Source organism: Falco naumanni, chromosome 6, assembly GCF_017639655.2.
Source record: "Falco naumanni isolate bFalNau1 chromosome 6, bFalNau1.pat, whole genome shotgun sequence".
In the NCBI taxonomy this organism is placed as follows: Eukaryota; Metazoa; Chordata; class Aves; order Falconiformes; family Falconidae; genus Falco; species Falco naumanni.
This window is the reverse complement of record NC_054059.1, coordinates 82,761,712-82,778,758: the sequence shown is the minus strand read 5'-3', so window position 1 is coordinate 82,778,758 and position 17,047 is coordinate 82,761,712. Positions and strand designations below refer to the sequence as shown.

Sequence of the window (17,047 nt, the reverse complement as noted above, 5' to 3'; positions counted from 1 at the left end):
CGCCTGGTCCAGACAGCAAGTTCAGCCAAGCCGTCTCCTCCGGAACGCAGCCCTCTTCCACGAGCTGTCTTTTTTATCGACCAGTTCCGTCCTTATTCTTCCAAGGCTTCGGAACACCACCATAGGGGTCACCATTTGAGGAGACTGAGGCACGGACTCCCTGATCTGACTAGAAGACCCTTCATGAGTCCATATACGTCTCTTTCTGGGGACGAAGCCTGATTCCCCGTTACGGATTTCCCACAGCTCACCTCTCAACTCCGGAGGGATTTCTGGCCGGCTCCTGCTTCCTTTCAGCAGATCATTCAAAGTTCTGTGGGATTCGCTGCAAGTCGCTCAGATAGGCGATTCGAGAGCCCTTCACGTCAGATCCTTAAACGGATCACGTCGGGGTCACCAATTTGCGGCGAATGAAGAGACGGGACGCAGCTTGATGCAAGCAAATGTCAATTTATTGTACAGAAGCACGAGGTTTTATAGACTTTCAGAAGCTGCGCGTTTTAAACAGATTGGTTCTTGAAGCTAAGCCTTGCATACTAGGCAATCCCCGATTGGTGGTTAACTACCAGCAATTAACAGCAAGGTGTTACCTTTCCTCGGCGCCACCCGTCTCCCACTCCCCTGTGCTCTGCAAACATGCCTCATCATGCTAATTGTTGTCTAGACAAGCTCGAACAAATTCCCCTCAGCTAACCGATTGCCATGCACGGTCCTAGTTTGCAGAACGCTCCTGCACAAGACCTGTAACAAAAACACGTTTTTGTTACAAGACCTGTACATACAAACATACAAAAACATACAAAAAATGTAACAAAAGAAGTTTAGTAACACCAAATGACCTGATTTCTTCTGAAAAAACTCCTATATATTCAAGCCGCTCACCTGGAAATTTAACTGTAATCGTGTTCATCGCCACACAGCCTTCAAAACCACGTATTTTAAGAGTCACTATTATTGTTAACGGGAATAAAACACCCACATTATGTATTTTGTTTATTTTTTAAACTTGTCAATTAAATAGCCAAACAACTATAATAAGTGTACCAAATTTAACTTACCCAACACACTGAATGCCTTCCTCTTCAGTCACTGCATTTTTACCAAAATGCCTATCGCCATCTTTTAACCGAAGATGATTCACCTGACTACCTAAGTTTTGAAGAAAAGGAAGAAGCACCTGTGGAACAGCTACATTTGGGGGTTTACTCCCTTGTTCCTGCATATGCAAAGATCCCATGACTTTAAAATCATTTCTGAGGTCAACTGTATTTTGCTGAGCAGCAAGTCTTTCAGAATCAAGAGTATTCCCTCCTTCAGGTACCTGCGAGTTCAGATCATGACTTATTTTTAAGTGTTCATACACTGTTTCACTTGTTAAATGATTTTTAACAGGCACAGGTTCAGCAGCTGATTGGTCTCGTGATGTCTGAATTGCTGCACTGCGCAATCCATCTATTGCATGATCACCTCCAAGGTCTGAATTTTTCCCAAAGATCCAGTTAAATTTGTCTTCAAGAGATAAACTGTTTTGATAGGAAGAAAAAAAAAATTATTAACATTTAAGTATCAAAATATACTGAAAATTATACAATAATAAGAGAGACTTTGTAAGTCAGCATTCTACCATTGTGATGCAGAGATTTGGGAAGTAGTTCTGAATTATATTATTAAGGAAGAGCACAGGAAAATATTTTCCCTGTACCTACTATGCGTTAATTATCTTGTCAGTCTCAAAGTAGCAAAACAGCTTTACGACTTCATTTTTACTACGCTATATCCCCAAGTTTATTAACATCGGATGGATTCAGGATTCTGTGGAAACAGCCCACTTTGCAGGATTAGGATCTAAATCAAATAAATACTCTGTATGAGCATCTTCTCTCTAGTTGAAGGGGACATCCTTTTAACAGCCATAAAGGAGACAAGCCAACCCATCAACCTACACCCCAACCATTACAGGGAACATGCCCACCATCCTTGACAAGTAGTGACAATGGAAACACACAGAAGAGGAGTAGGGTGGCAGTGATATGATGATACCGAGTTCTTAACTCTGGATTTTGTGTATGCACAGCAATTCCTTGAGCACACAATCTTTATTCATTGCACTAATTTAAGAGTGGCAACAGCTAAACCAGGATTAAAATGGCAGAGGGTGTGGGTTAAAAAAAAAAAACATCATCAACAATCTTTCTCACCAAATCAGTTTAGAACATGCTTAAAAGTTACAGAAGGTAAGGTCACAGATCTGTACTATTTATGTTTATGGAAAAAAGCACAGCAACTTACTTTCTGCTGACATCGAACCATGTCCATGAGCTGCTGAGCACCCGGAGACAACTTGGATCCCATAGATTCCATTATAGTTTGCACTCTGTCTAGATCTATACTTGAGCCTAGTGAAGGAATATCAGTTGCTAGTTTTGCAGACACCGTTTTCACTTGTACAATTATTTTACTGATGAGTACTCTTTGTTTCTCACCAATGGAGAGCAGCTATTGCAAGAAGGAAAAAAAAATACTTTGGTTAGGAAAATTAGTTTCATGTTTTCTTTATATGAATGGGACAATGCATTACTCTTGAGTTTTGGGAAAAAACAATATTGAACTCTTTTCCAGGGAAATTAAGCAGATTTCTCCTTGCTATTACTTTTCAGAAAGCTCTTGACTGGAACAGCGGTGACTGCATGACCTAAAGATGAATCAGGCCTTGATCTTTAAGCACTTAGAGTAGTGGCCACACAGTTTTTCATACGGTTATTTAACTGCATCAGAGTTCACAGTTCCAATTACACAGCAACTATTGAGTATCTGCAGTTTATCTGGTTTATGAAGCTTTTTCCTGTAAGACTGCATTCTCTGTCTCATATAAATATTGTCTTCATAAAAAGAAATCTGTAATCCAAATTTAAAAGGAGAACTCTGCTTTCAAGACGAAGCGCCATCTAACTGATTTTTAAGTGACTATACAAACCAAAGTGTGTAAAACCAATAATTTGACTAAGAGCAATGCAATTTAGTCGACTAAGTGATTAAAAAGATGAAGAAAAATAGAACAATTCTGTTCAGGTCCCTACCTTAATTCTACAGGAGGCTGCAGGGCATTCGAACTTCAGGTACTTTTTGTATAAAGTAACCTTGTCAGTTTCGCTAGAAAAATAAAATAAATGAGCTGTGGCATCACTACATAAAGTACTTTTTTCTTTAGAAATACTCTGTATCAGTAAATATTTTGATAAGAAACATGAGTGACTGGAAAATATTTCTAATGTGGTATAGCAGTTTTAACGCTTATATGCAACTCATACTGAATCTTAGTGGATAGTGTATAAAAATGGCTTTGTGTGTTACTTACATTATCTGCTAGTGAAGCTTTAGAGGTTCAGTACATTATTCATGCATCTTCCCTGAGGCTGCATCAGCTGTTTTTATTCAGCTAATTAAGCAGATGTGCCATGTAATGACTTAAAAACAGAAGAGAACACACCGCCTTAATTCCCCTAAGAAAGCATGGAAGTATTAAAGGGGAAAACAAATCCTTTTTTTGTTTTCTCTCTTCTCCTTAAAAGTGGGTAATGCCTACTTACCAAAGAGACAAGAGATCTTTTGATAAAGATAAGCTAAAAGAGATCTGCTGAAGAGACAAGCACATCCGTCATCCAGAAAGAGCAAACAGCACCTGTCCTAAGCTCCTGCTGTGGTCTCACGCAACGCAATTTCAAAGTGGCACTTTGTAACTTCATCAAAACGTTTCACTAGTAACAGAACGCAGTTGGCGGCAGCACGCCTGCAGCCCCTCCGGCTCTACCGAGGCGGCGGCACCGGCGCAGGCACGGGGGGGCGCGGGGGGCGCAGCGGGGGGCCCCAGCCCCGGCGGTGCCCGCTCCCAATGAACCACTTTTGCTCAGACCTCCGAGAAAGCCCCAACCGGGTGGCTGGCGCGGGCGGACACCGGGGCTTTACCGGCCGCGGCACCTCCCCGGACACACAGACAAGGAGGCTGCCAGTAAGAGAAGGGCCAGACGCGTTGGCTGGGCACCCAGCAGCGACCCGCCGCCCGCCCCGGGCCCCCACTCACCCCCCGCGGTGCGGGCGGCGCCCAGGCTCTGCCCGCGGCCGGTGCCGCAGTACTCCTCGCCCACGTACGCCTCCATGTTGCGGGCCTCGCTCAGGATCCCGACGGAGACCATCTCGGCGGCGCCGCCGGGCCGGCACTCCAGGTGCAGCACGCAGGGCGCCTCGCCGCCCGCCCGCCTCTCCACGACGACGGCCCTCGGTGCTGCGGGGGGGGAAGCGCCACGGCCGCGTTGCCCCGCCAGGCCCAGGTTCGCTCCCCGCCCGCCCGCCCGCCCACCCCGGCCCAGCCCGGCGCCCCCCTCACGCCGCCCGCTTGGCCGCAGCCGCCCGAGGGGACCCAGGGGGACAGCGCGGCCCTCCCCGGCCGACGGAGGGTCCCGGCCGCCGCCACCCTCACCTGGCCTCGCCGCCTCCCGCCGCAGGCAGAGCGCCCGGGCCAGGCTGCCCGGCGGCGCGCAGGACCAGGAGCACCCCGCCGCCACACAGCACGGCTCGGGACGCCAGCCCCGCCGCGGAGCCACTCGCCATCGCTGCGCCGCGGCCGGAACCGAGCGGGGCGGGGGCGGGGCGGGCGGAAGGCGCCTGCACCGGGGGTGGCGGGCGGCAGGGGCTGCGCATGCGCGGGCGGCGGGAGCGCGGCTGGGGCGGGTCGGTGACCCCCGCCCGGGGCTCGCGTCCCGGGATCGGCCTTGCCGGGGTCCCGTCGCCCTCCCCGCGGGGAGCGAAGGCTGGGGCGGGGGGAGCGGCGGTGCTGGCGCTGTCCGCCAGGCGTCCGAGCTCACACCCGGCGTGCGGCAGGTGCCAGCGCCGGGCCCGCCCCGGGGAGCGCCCGGCCCGCCCGAGCCGCCCGCCGACGGTGCACCGCATAGGAGACAGGCGATAAATAAAAGATGGGATTCATCGCATTTCCAGTAGGATCCCGGCTGCCGGGCAGGGAGCGCTGCGAGGCGGCCGAACGCCCGGGGACGCGGGTGCCGCCTTCCTCGGTGGGTGCCCGGCTGAGGGGCCGTAATTAGGCCGTGCAAACGGGGCAGTGGATCTGAGCAGGCTTTGTACAAGCTAATATTTACTGATGCAGTCGGTTCTCCCCTTTTTTTTTCACTTAAGCCGTTGTTTGATGTAATTTACTGGCAATGGAAAAAACGGATTTGCTCTGTTTTAATGAATGAATGAATGAATTAAAATTAAATTTAATTAATGTAAATGTTTTAGAACGAAAACTGCTGTCTCGGTCTCCTTTTTGAGTTTCTGAATGCGCTTGACACCTCGGAAACACATAGCAAATTCATCCTGGTTTAGAGGCATTTCTTTTCTGCGTTTGGTGGCAATGTGGTTGCAGGATGCCTCGGAGGATTGTTCTGATCCTGGAAGAGCAATGAGCTGCACAAAATTACTTTGGTGAGGAGAATTATCTTTAACATAGAAGGGGCTGGGTAAGATCCCTGTTTGGGGGACTTCCACATGTTTATGGGATTTCCATGCATTCATACACATTGTATTTTTGATATTTTTAAAGTAAAGGTGAAAAAATGGAGAACAACAAGCTGAAATTTCAAACAGTAGATTGTTTTACACTAGAGGTTTTTTAACTGAGCTGATAATAGCCAGTCTAAACATCCTAAACATTGTATACGTTGGTAGCACTATTTTATGTTTCTAATCTCATATGATCTCACTGTGGTATCAAAGTCCTTTAGAACAAACCAGTTTGATCCCAGCATGGGTTGGTCCTCTCTCCAATCAGCGTTTAAGGACACGCTGCTTGTTATTTGCCTTAAGCTGCCTAACCAGGTTATTTTGCAAGCCTAATGGATTAAATTTTACTTCCCATTTCCTTAGCAGAGACGAAGTATCGGAGTACTTTTTCTGTTGTTTACCATCGGAGCAGACGGTTCTTGTTCCTCTAGTTCCCTGGTGCAGAGCAGCTAAGAGCCAGGTACACAGTCTGCTCAGATGCTGTACTAGTTTCTCCAGCAAACCTAATCATGTTAAAACACAGCCTCTTTTTGTTCACTTTTGGACTAACTTTAACTGGAAAACCTTTTTGGATAAAAGGTAAGTTTTCAGCTTTTGTTACATACTCAGAAAGTTTCTCCAAGTCTTCTTGTACGCTCCAGTCCTGATCATAACGATGCACACCTTTCAAATCGAGTCATGGCTCTTCCCAGCTGTTAGGCTATTAGCTGACCTGCTAATTGAGAAAATCTTGTTCGGGAAAAAGGTGTCTGGAAAAGATTACGTGTTGAACCTTTTTATAGTTGAGCTCTTTGTGTTTGTTGTGGGTTTTTTTTCTCCAGGATGTATAGGTAGGTAAAATACATCATCTTCCATACAGGACACGGGTGGTGACAACTGCAGTTACTGTCACTTTCATCAATAGTACAGACTGTAGAAAAAGATTTCTTCTTCAGGATTGTGAAGGAAATGCCTACAGTTCTGTTTCAGTGCCCTCATTAACTCATTTCCCATTTATGATTTGTCTTCAGATTTTAGATTTAGCTGTAAGAACCGAAATATTTCTCAGAAAGTGATATTTTTATGATGCACATTAAAGACCTGCTTTCAGGTGTCAGAATTTAAATTGTTAGAACCGCGTTTCCACTGCTAGCTCAACACACATTTAACTCATGAAGCAGAATGGATTGTGTTATTTAGGTAGTGAAATTACTGAAGATTAAGGGCAAATTCAGAAGTAAATACTGAGCGCCAATATTCTTTGCAGACCTGTTCACTAACAGCAACTTCCACATTTTGATTGCAATGGCAGTCTTTAATGTTAAACATGTGCAGCCTGCAGCTAGCTTATAAAAGCCCTGATGTTACCTGATAGGTAGAGATCATCATTACACTGGAGAATCCTCCTCCCCACTTTGAATGGGTGATTACGTGGCTTCTTTGCAATTGTGAATTCCTTTCACAGGAACGTGGGAGGCTGAGGGTGAGTTTGTACTGCCATAAATGAGAAGAAATCTCTTTGTTTCCTTATGAAAGAACAATTTAAGAGGGAAGAAACCACTTTTGTTGTTTAAAACCCCATGTTGTTGATTCTGTGGCCTGTTTAATAGCAACAGTTGTGTCTCCGCTGATTAAAGTCAACACTCAAACCAGACTGATGAGCTGACAAGAAAAAGGAAGATGAATTCAATTTCACGCAATTTTTTTTTAAAGTCACTGGAGGTTGGCTTTGACTTTATAAAACCACTTACCTGAAACCAGATATGTGGAAGACTTCTCATCTTTAGCTTCCTGCATTGGCATGATGTTCTGGAGATAATTGTGATATGATTTAAATGGCCACAAACCTTTTGCAAAGGTTTGACTGTCACTTGAACAAACAAAATGCAGCGTTAGGTGATGGCAGGAGGCAGCATGGTGAGCCAAGACTATACATGCAGTGGGCGGCAGAATTATATCCAGAGGACAGCTGCAAGTATTCCTCATTCAGGGCAAGGGGGGAAGGAATACGAGTAAAGGCATTTATGTGGAACGAGAGGGCTGAAGGGAGAGTTGATTTAATCAAGGAAAGGGCCGAAAGAAGTAGAAGTATGATCAAGAGGGAGAAGAGCAAGTGCAGGACCTAACAGCAACTCGAAGTAGTTGAAGAAAGTAAGAAACATCCCCCAGTGTATTTAGGGACTGAAATTATTCTCCTGGAGATACAATATTCTCCAATTATCTGTCTAACAAGTTCTGAAATATCCTGGCAAAGTTGGACCCACTGTTGAAAACAATCGTACCATACAATTACACCAGGTCCATTGTGCCAGCCACGCCTAGAGAGCCCTGCTGTAGATTTACGGATCAGCACAGTATTCCTGGCACCAACAAGGTGATTTCACAAAGCTTGAAGGAACTGAATTCCATTTGAGATGTTTGCATCTCTTGCAGTTAATTTTAACTGGCCAGCTACTTAAAAAATTACTGTGATGGCACAGATAGGTGGGCAGAGATGGCAGCTGTATAATTTTTTTGTCGTACATCAGGTTAAAAGCGTAAGTCATGGGAGAAAAAAAATGTTTCGAAAATTATAGACAAAATTACAAAATTAATAATCCAGAATAAGTGAGAATTAAGATTGTTTAAATCATGTGATAGTGTTTCTTTATGTGCTTCAGAAGAACCCAGCTTTAACCTGAAGTTAATTTTTTTTTAATCAATTTGACTATTCCTAAACTTTCTTCGTCACTATCAAAACATACACTGAATACAGGAAGGCATCTATTTATTTTATTTTAATTTTTCTTGTTCTTGGAATTCTCTATTATGTTAGTGTCATATTCATTGAGGGGTTTATTTTTTAAAAGACTAATCTATTTGGTTTGATACTGTCTATACGAAGGAATGAGAAGAGTCTGACCTATTATCCAAGCTTATAATGTAACTAAGACCAAGAGTCAAAGCCAAGATTGCCAGCCAGTTTTGAACAGCCTGTTAAAGAAAAGTTTTGCTTGGATTTGCAGGTTTTAGCACTTTACATCAGTTGTTTGGAGTGGTGTAACCTTGAGTACAGTCAAAACGGCATGAGGCCACATTTTAAACACTCAGAAATTAAGATTAACATGGCCATGAATCAAAATGTTGATTTCTGAGACATTCCAAGCATAATCCAAGAGCTCTGGCACAGAGCAGCCCAAACTGAAGCATGGGCAGTCAGGTCCTGTACTGGTGAAATTACTCTTTCTCCATTTACAGCCAGATTAGAATGGTCTTTCGGCAATCACCACTGTGCAGCTGCCAACGTAACAGCTTACTTACCCTTTCTGATTCTTTAGACATTTCAAACTTTTTTTTTAGGTGTATCTTCTGAACAGACATCCAGACTTTCTACATTAGAAATAATTATTCCTCGAAGTCTGACAGGCAGAGAGAAACATCACCCATTTTTTCATGAGGTTTGTCATTCCTACCTGATTTTTTCTTCTGATGTAGCTGTTCTTCCTGATACTGCCCTGTATTACACACACACACGCAATGTATAGTATACATATTTTTGTGAAGAAATGTGCCCTGCACTCATTCTTTAGATTCTTAGTGTTTTCAACTAGTGTTGAGTATATTTGTTCCCCAAATGTCTGGGATTTCGGTCCAAGCTAGCACCTTTCAAGCTTTCTAGTGCTGTTAACAGCCTTATAAAACAGGAGGGAGAAGGAACATAAAGACTATTTCCATTTCCTCTGAGCTGGATTAGATGTTGAACTTGAACCATGCTGTATGTGTTATTTTACTCATGGAACCTGGCCTTTGGATAACCGGAGGATTTCAGCCATGTAGCACCTAAAGGGCTGGTGCTTGCTTTGTAGAAACGGTCCCACAGAGTCGCACAAGTTAAACAAATGAGTTAAAAGAGAAAGATCTGAGCCTTAATTCTTCAGTTCTGAGGTAACTCTCTTTTGTGCTAGGTAACGAGTCCATTACTGAAGTGACTGTTAATGAAATAACATTAGTCATCTTTGTGCAAACCAATTGAGGTAGAATCTGTGAGTTGTTCATCCGGCTACCAATGATTAACATAAGGAGTGTCAGGAAACACGGAGTGGTCATTGGACAAGGAGTGCATACATGGGCCGTGCCCTTCTGCCTTCCAAGTGAAAATTTATACGGTAATAGAATTTAAACTTTCCACAGGGAAGAACATAAAGTGTGCTGCTGAGCGCCAAAATATAGAAGGCATGAGGGTTAGGAATCTGTGTTTTTGGTAGACACTTAAATCATACGTAGTAGCTGGACTGCTCTTCTCCAACAAAACATGGAAGGGACACAACCAAGTAGAAAAACCACCTGATTAAGTGGTATCTTTTGTTTCTGTTTCCAGGAGCATTCAGATGACAAATCTTTCTTACTCAATTAAAACCAGAATGGAACGTATCTTCTAAAACTGAAGAAAAATAAGTATGTGATGGAGTGTTCTAAGGAATCAATACCGTCTTGGGAGTTAATTGCATACAGAGGAGTATTTTTGTACTGAAAAAACCCAGAGGAAAACATTAAATGGCAGGTTGTAGTAATTACAAAGTTACTCTTAAACCATTGTCTCTGTTATGATACAAATAGAAGGGAGTAATATTTTTTTCTTGTTATGAAGAAATTATTTCAATTAATTTTTTATTAGCAGCACAATATAGTACATTTCAGAAAATCCCTTATGGACAATTCAAATTTCAGTTCAGTGTTAGCTTTTTATTGGGGGGGGGGGGGGGGGGGGGGAGGGTTGTTAAACATGTTGTATTTGAGGAAATTTGTCTGTTATTGTCTGTTTCTCGCTTTTCCTGAGCCTGTAATAGTCCAGGCCCTGATGCAACGCGGTCTGTTCAGATCCTACTCTAGGGGTATTTTAGTTAAAATGTTTCAAAATAACTTATGTCTCCAAATAATGCAGCTCATTTTAAGGTATCTTGTTTCACATCCTGTGGATTTTTCATAATGATTTAGCATGAGTGAGCTAACAGAATGTAGTACTTACCAAGATTCTTGACTCTTCTTGCTTTCTAGACTGTTAAAAGAACTGTAGTTTATTTTTGTTTCCAGAAAGCTTCTTAGTGAAGACTTTATGCTGTATACATATGGGGAAATGGGAAACTGGAGGCAACACAGTCCACAAACGAGGTATTGTACATAACAAATATTGCATCAGTTTCCTCAAACCAGGGGAAGCCAAAGCTTTATGAATTGAAGGGCCACATGAACCATTTGATAAAATGAAGATGACAAGGACGTGGTGTGCATCTAAATGTATTTTCAAGCGATAGCAAATGCACAACCATTAATTCTGAGTGTCTTCGTATCTCTATAATAGGACAGTGAAAACTGGTGACATTTTTGGCGAGTAGGAGGGAAAATGAGTGATGCATGTAATGTAACTACAGAAGAAAAAATATATTTGCTGGGAAAAGAGGCTTTTGTGCGTTTTCACATTTGTAGCATTTCCTGTTTAACCCGATACAAAACGTAAGGTTCTGTGTCTTACGGGGGAGTGGGCTGTTTATGGGGATACAGCACCACTGTTTTCAGGGTGTGAAAGGAGATTGCCAGGAGATTATGCCCAAGACTGAATTTGAGCTACTGATTAGGTTGCATTTCTGCAATTAAAGGTACAATGGCAGCACCAAAGCTCTGTCGGTTTTAGGTCCTGTATCAAACAAACCCTTAATAAATGCTGTTGAACTTAATTTCAACTTTAAACTGCATGTGAGCTTAGTGAGACTTAATTGGGTGCTTTGTGCATGGGAGATCTTCTCAGATCAAGCCTTTGAGAGGAGTCTGTTTAAGAACAGGATGAGCAAAGTAGATGAAAATATTTTGCTAAATGATGGTGATGGGTTAAACTAAAAAGCTGTTGTTTTCTAGAACGAAGGGACCAAACACTGTTGTAGGTACTCATGTCAAGTAATATTTTACTCCCAAGAAGGCTGGATTACTCTTTTAGAATAGGGAACTCTAAATTTGTAACAAGCCAGCCTTGATGTCATGCAAATAGAAACGGTTAGTTAGAATATAAGTTTGCATGTTGAAGCCACAGTCTTATTTTGTCATTAATTATGTGGTTTTGTTGCATTTCAGACACACTGTTACTATCATGGCACTGTTGAAGGAATTTCCTGACTCAATGCTTGCTCTTAGCACCATGTGATGGCCTTAGGTATTACCTCTTGCCTTTTTACTCTCAGGATAATTCATAGTGCAGTACCAAAGTAAAACAGTAAAAAACAGTTGCTATTCATCGTACTGCTGCAGAGAAAAACCATCCTATCTTGCCAAAATTCTTTTACAAGTATTTCACCTGTTTGTAAAGCTGAAAACTCTTCTACAGGGTTTATAGTTTACCTCAGCTACCACTTTTCCCTCCTTTTCAAAATTCCTTCACAGAAAGAAGATAATGCCAGAGGGAGCATCATCTAAATACAGGCAGAACATGGGCTGTGAATTGAGGCCTTCGTTACTTGATGCGAGTGTCTTGACCAGAGATACGTTTGTAGTAGAAAATGCTGTCTGATGATGCTTTCGCTGAGCTCTAAAACCACTCCTGCAAACAATTCTGTCTTATGAATTAGGCATGTTTCGAAAGACAAACCACCTTCCAATGAAAAAGTTTTGACCAAATGTGAAGCAGATTTTTGTGTTTCAAATACAATTAAAAATTACATTTACATTGAGAAACGTAAAAGGGCCAGATTAATGCATCAAAGATGGTTGTGTTCTCCCCGCAGAATCAGTCCGTATGAGTTGGCAAAGGAGATGGACATGCACAGCAAATTGTGCAGATATTCAGGATGTTCTTTAGAGCGTGTCCATGTCTCCACTGTGTTCCACTGAGCCTGGCTTTTTAGCAGCAGTCTTGAACGTACTTGTCGGTTTGTAGTAGCATTGTTCAGTCTTGATGGCTTCTCTTGACAAGCAGGAAGAGGCAAAATGGGGCAAAGTTCACCCAATCTCTCACGTACAGTAACACAGTGAGATGCCACTCACTAATAAATGACCTATCTTCCTGGCATTCTTTTAAATGAGGAAATAAAAAATTTGGTCAACGTACTGGTAATCCAGGTAGTGCTGGATCTCATGAAACAGAACAGTACTTCATTTTGGCTGTTCTGCAAACTTACGCAGACTCAAATCCTTTGTTTACTTTGTATTCACATTTTGGAGGATCTTCCTTCACAAGACTGTAACTAGAGAATTCTTGTCCAAAATATAGTTTTGAGATGCTGGGGAACTAGATAATAGCTTCTCAAAGATTTTGGCACAGCAAATGGCATGTATCAGGAGTTCCCTGAGCATGGACAAATGCAAAAAATCTTTTATACGTTGAGGGCCATTCAGCAAGTGCAATACTGCGGTTGCCCTCATAAACACCCCAGTGACTGCTTTTAGCCTCTCTGTCCTTAAAGATACCGTTTTCCTAAAATGCTGAATTAGTTAGCTGCATGGGGCTAGAAGTGAGACTAAAGATCAGGACTTAAAGAGATCCTTTGCATCAGCTCTTTACCCACAATCCAGACTCAGTAACAATTTGGCTTTTTTTTTTTTTTTTTCTTTTCTGAATCAAGGAGCCACACTTGTAACCCCACGTGTTTGTTACAGGACCTGTAACAAAAACACGTGTTTGTTACAGGACCTGTAACAAGAAACACGTGTTTGTTACAGGACCTGTAACAAAAACACGTGTTTGTTACAGACCCTTTAACAAAAACACGTGATTTGTTACAGGACCCTGTAAACAAAAACACGTGTTTGTTACAGGACCTGTAACAAAAACACGTGTTTGTTACAGGACCTGTAACAAAAACACCGTGTTTGTTACAGGACCTGTAACAAAAAACACCGTGTTTGTTACAAGGACCTGTAACAAAAAACACGTGTTTGTACAGACCTGTAACAAAAACACGTGTTTGTTACAGGACTGTAACAAAAACACGTGTTTGTTACAGGACCTGTCACAAAAACACGTGTTTGTTACAGGACCTGTAACAAAAACACGTGGTTTGTTACAGGACCCTGTAACAAAAACACCGTGTTTGTTACAGGACCTGTAACAAAAACACGTGTTTGTTACAGGACCTGTAACAAAAACACGTGTTTGTACAGGGACCTGTAACAAAAACCGTGTTTGTTACAGGACCTGTAACAAAAACACCGTGTTTGTTACAGGACCTGTAACAAAAACACGTGTTTGTTACAGGACCTGTAACAAAAACACGTGTTTGTTACAGGACCTGTAACAAAAACACGTGTTTGTTACAGGACCTGTAACAAAAACACGTGTTTGTTACAGGACCCTGTAACAAAAACACGTGTTTGTTACAGGACCTGTAACAAAAAACACGTGTTTGTTACAGGACCTGTAACAAAAACACGTGTTTGTTACAGGACCTGTAACAAAAACACGTGTTTGTTACAGGACCTGTAACAAAAAACACGTGTTTGTTACAGGACCTGTAACAAAAACACGTGTTTGTTACAGGACCTGTAACAAAAACACGTGTTTGTTACAGGACCTGTAACAAAAACACGTGTTTGTTACAGGACCTGTAACAAAAAACACGTGTTTGTTACAGGACCTGTAACAAAAACACGTGTTTGTTACAGGACCTGTAACAAAAACACGTGTTTGTTACAGGACCTGTAACAAAAACACGTGTTTGTTACAGGACCTGTAACAAAAACACGTGTTTGTTACAGGACCTGTAACAAAAACACGTGTTTGTTACAGGACCTGTAAAACAGTACAGACCTACAAACACGTGTGTTTTGTTACAGGACCTGTAACAAAAACACGTGTTTGTTACAGGACCTGTAACAAAAACACGTGTTTGTTACAGGACCTGTAACAAAAACACGTGTTTGTTACAGGACCTGTAACAAAAACACGTGTTTGTTACAGGACCTGTAACAAAAACACGTGTTTGTTACAGGACCTGTAACAAAAAACACGTGTTTGTTACAGGACCTGTAACAAAAAACACGTGTTTGTTACAGGACCTGTAACAAAAACACGTGTTTGTTACAGGACCTGTAACAAAAACACGTGTTTGTTACAGGACCTGTAACAAAAACACGTGTTTGTTACAGGACCTGTAACAAAAACACGTGTTTGTTACAGGACCTGTAACAAAAACACGTGTTTGTTACAGGACCTGTAACAAAAACACGTGTTTGTTACAGGACCTGTAAACAAAAACACGTGTTTGTTACAGGACCTGTAACAAAAACACGTGTTTGTTACAGGACCTGTAACAAAAACACGTGTTTGTTACAGGACCTGTAACAAAAACACGTGTTTGTTACAGGACCTGTAACAAAAACACGTGTTTTGTTACAGGACCTGTAACAAAACACGTGTTTGTTACAGGACCTGTAACAAAAACACGTGTTTTGTTACAGGACCTGTAACAAAAACACGTGTTTGTTACAGGACCTGTAACAAAAACACGTGTTTGTTACAGGGACCTGTAACAAAAACACGTGTTTGTTACAGGACCTGTAACAAAAACACGTGTTTGTTACAGGACCCTGTAACAAAAACACGTGTTTGTTACAGGACCTGTAACAAAAACACGTGTTTGTTACAGGACCTGTAACAAAAACACGTGTTTGTTACAGGACCTGTAACAAAAACACGTGTTTGTTACAGGACCTGTAACAAAAACACGTGTTTGTTACAGGACCTGTAACAAAAACACGTGTTTGTTACAGGACCTGTAACAAAAAACACGTGTTTGTTACAGGACCTGTAACAAAAAACACGTGTTTGTTACAGGACCTGTAACAAAAACACGTGTTTGTTACAGGACCTGTAACAAAAACACGTGTTTGTTACAGGACCTGTAACAAAAACACGTGTTTGTTACAGGACCTGTAACAAAAACACGTGTTTGTTACAGGACCTGTAACAAAAACACGTGTTTGTTACAGGACCTGTAACAAAAACACGTGTTTGTTACAGGACCTGTAACAAAAACACGTGTTTGTTACAGGACCTGTAACAAAAACACGTGTTTGTTACAGGACCTGTAACAAAAAACACGTGTTTGTTACAGGACCTGTAACAAAAACACGTGTTTGTTACAGGACCTGTAACAAAAACACGTGTTTGTTACAGGACCTGTAACAAAAACACGTGTTTGTTACAGGACCTGTAACAAAAACACGTGTTTGTTACAGGACCTGTAACAAAAACACGTGTTTGTTACAGGACCTGTAACAAAAACACGTGTTTGTTACAGGACCTGTAACAAAAACACGTGTTTGTTACAGGACCTGTAACAAAAAACACGTGTTTGTTACAGGACCTGTAACAAAAAACACGTGTTTGTTACAGGACCTGTAACAAAAACACGTGTTTGTTACAGGACCTGTAACAAAAACACGTGTTTGTTACAGGACCTGTAACAAAAACACGTGTTTGTTACAGGACCTGTAACAAAAACACGTGTTTGTTACAGGACCTGTAACAAAAACACGTGTTTGTTACAGGACCTGTAACAAAAACACGTGTTTGTTACAGGACCTGTAACAAAAACACGTGTTTGTTACAGGACCTGTAACAAAAAACACGTGTTTGTTACAGGACCTGTAACAAAAAACACGTGTTTGTTACAGGACCTGTAACAAAAAACACGTGTTTGTTACAGGACCTGTAACAAAAAACACGTTGTTTGTTACAGGACCTGTAACAAAACACGTGTTTGTTACAGGACCTGTAACAAAAAACACGTGTTTGTTACAGGACCTGTAACAAAAACAGTGTTTGTTACAGGACCTGTAAACAAAAAACACGTGTTTGTTACAGGACCTGTAAACAAAAACACGTGTTTGTTACAGGACCCTGTAACAAAAACACGTGTTTTGTTACAGGACCTGTAACAAAAACACGTGTTTGTTACAGGACCTGCTAACAAAAACACGTGTTTGTTACAGGACCTGTAACAAAAACACGTGTTTTGTTACAGGACCTGTAACAAAAACACGTGTTTGTTACAGGACCTGTAACAAAAACACGTTTTTGTTACAGGACCTGTAACAAAAACACGTGTTTTGTTACAGGACCTGTAACAAAAAACGTGTTTGTTACAGGACCTGTAACAAACACGTGTTTGTTACAGGACCTGTAACAAAAACACGTGTTTGTTACAGGACCTGTAACAAAAACACGTGTTTGTTACAGGACCTGTAACAAAAACACGTGTTTGTTACAGGACCTGTAACAAAAACACGTGTTTTTTACAGGACCTGTAACAAAAACACGTGTTTTGTTACAAGACTGCGGCGAATGAGAGACGGGAGCACTTGATGCAAGCAAAATGTCAATTTATTGTACAGAAGCACGAGGTTTTATAGACTTTCAGAAGCTGCGCGTTTTAAACAGATTGGTTCTTGAAGCTAAGCCTTGCATACTAGGCAATCCCCGATTGGTGGTTAACTACCAGCAATTAACAGCAAGGTGTTACCTTTCCTTGGCGCCATCCTCGGCGCCACC

The 17,047-nt window shown here is 42.1% G+C and overlaps 2 protein-coding genes across 2 annotated transcripts in view; both read right to left on the bottom strand.

Moving 5' to 3' along the window:
• Positions 1-596: 596 nt before the first annotated feature.
• The window catches only part of LOC121090653 (ATPase PAAT-like), a 22,231-nt gene continuing 5,780 nt past the window's right edge, over positions 597-17,047 (bottom strand). Inside the window, exon 7 of the mRNA XM_040599378.1 lies at positions 597-772. The gene's annotated coding sequence lies outside the window, so the exon portion shown is untranslated. The remainder of the gene's footprint in view (positions 773-17,047) is intronic.
• Positions 772-7,335, bottom strand: LOC121090654 (ATPase PAAT-like). The gene is made up of 6 exons (XM_040599379.1): positions 7,284-7,335; positions 4,081-4,279; positions 3,078-3,150; positions 2,484-2,496; positions 2,290-2,396; positions 772-1,528 (listed from the first exon to the last, which is right to left on the bottom strand). The coding sequence occupies exons 1-6, from the start codon at positions 7,333-7,335 to the stop codon at positions 1,055-1,057; spliced, it is 918 nt and encodes a 305-aa protein (XP_040455313.1). The 3' UTR covers positions 772-1,054.

Bases quoted from the DNA above. Each gene is read 5' to 3' on its own strand.
- LOC121090654 (XM_040599379.1), bottom strand. From the start codon at position 7,335: ATGCCAATGCAGGAAGCTAAAGATGAGAAGTCTTCCACATATCTGGTT. The intron at 4,280-7,283 runs GTAAGTGGTTTT...CCCCCCCCGCAG, and splicing joins TTCCACATATCTGGTTTCAG to CACCGAGGGCCGTCGTCGTG. The intron at 1,529-2,289 runs GTAAGTTGCTGT...TCTTCCTATCAA, and splicing joins TGGTTCGATGTCAGCAGAAA to AACAGTTTATCTCTTGAAGA.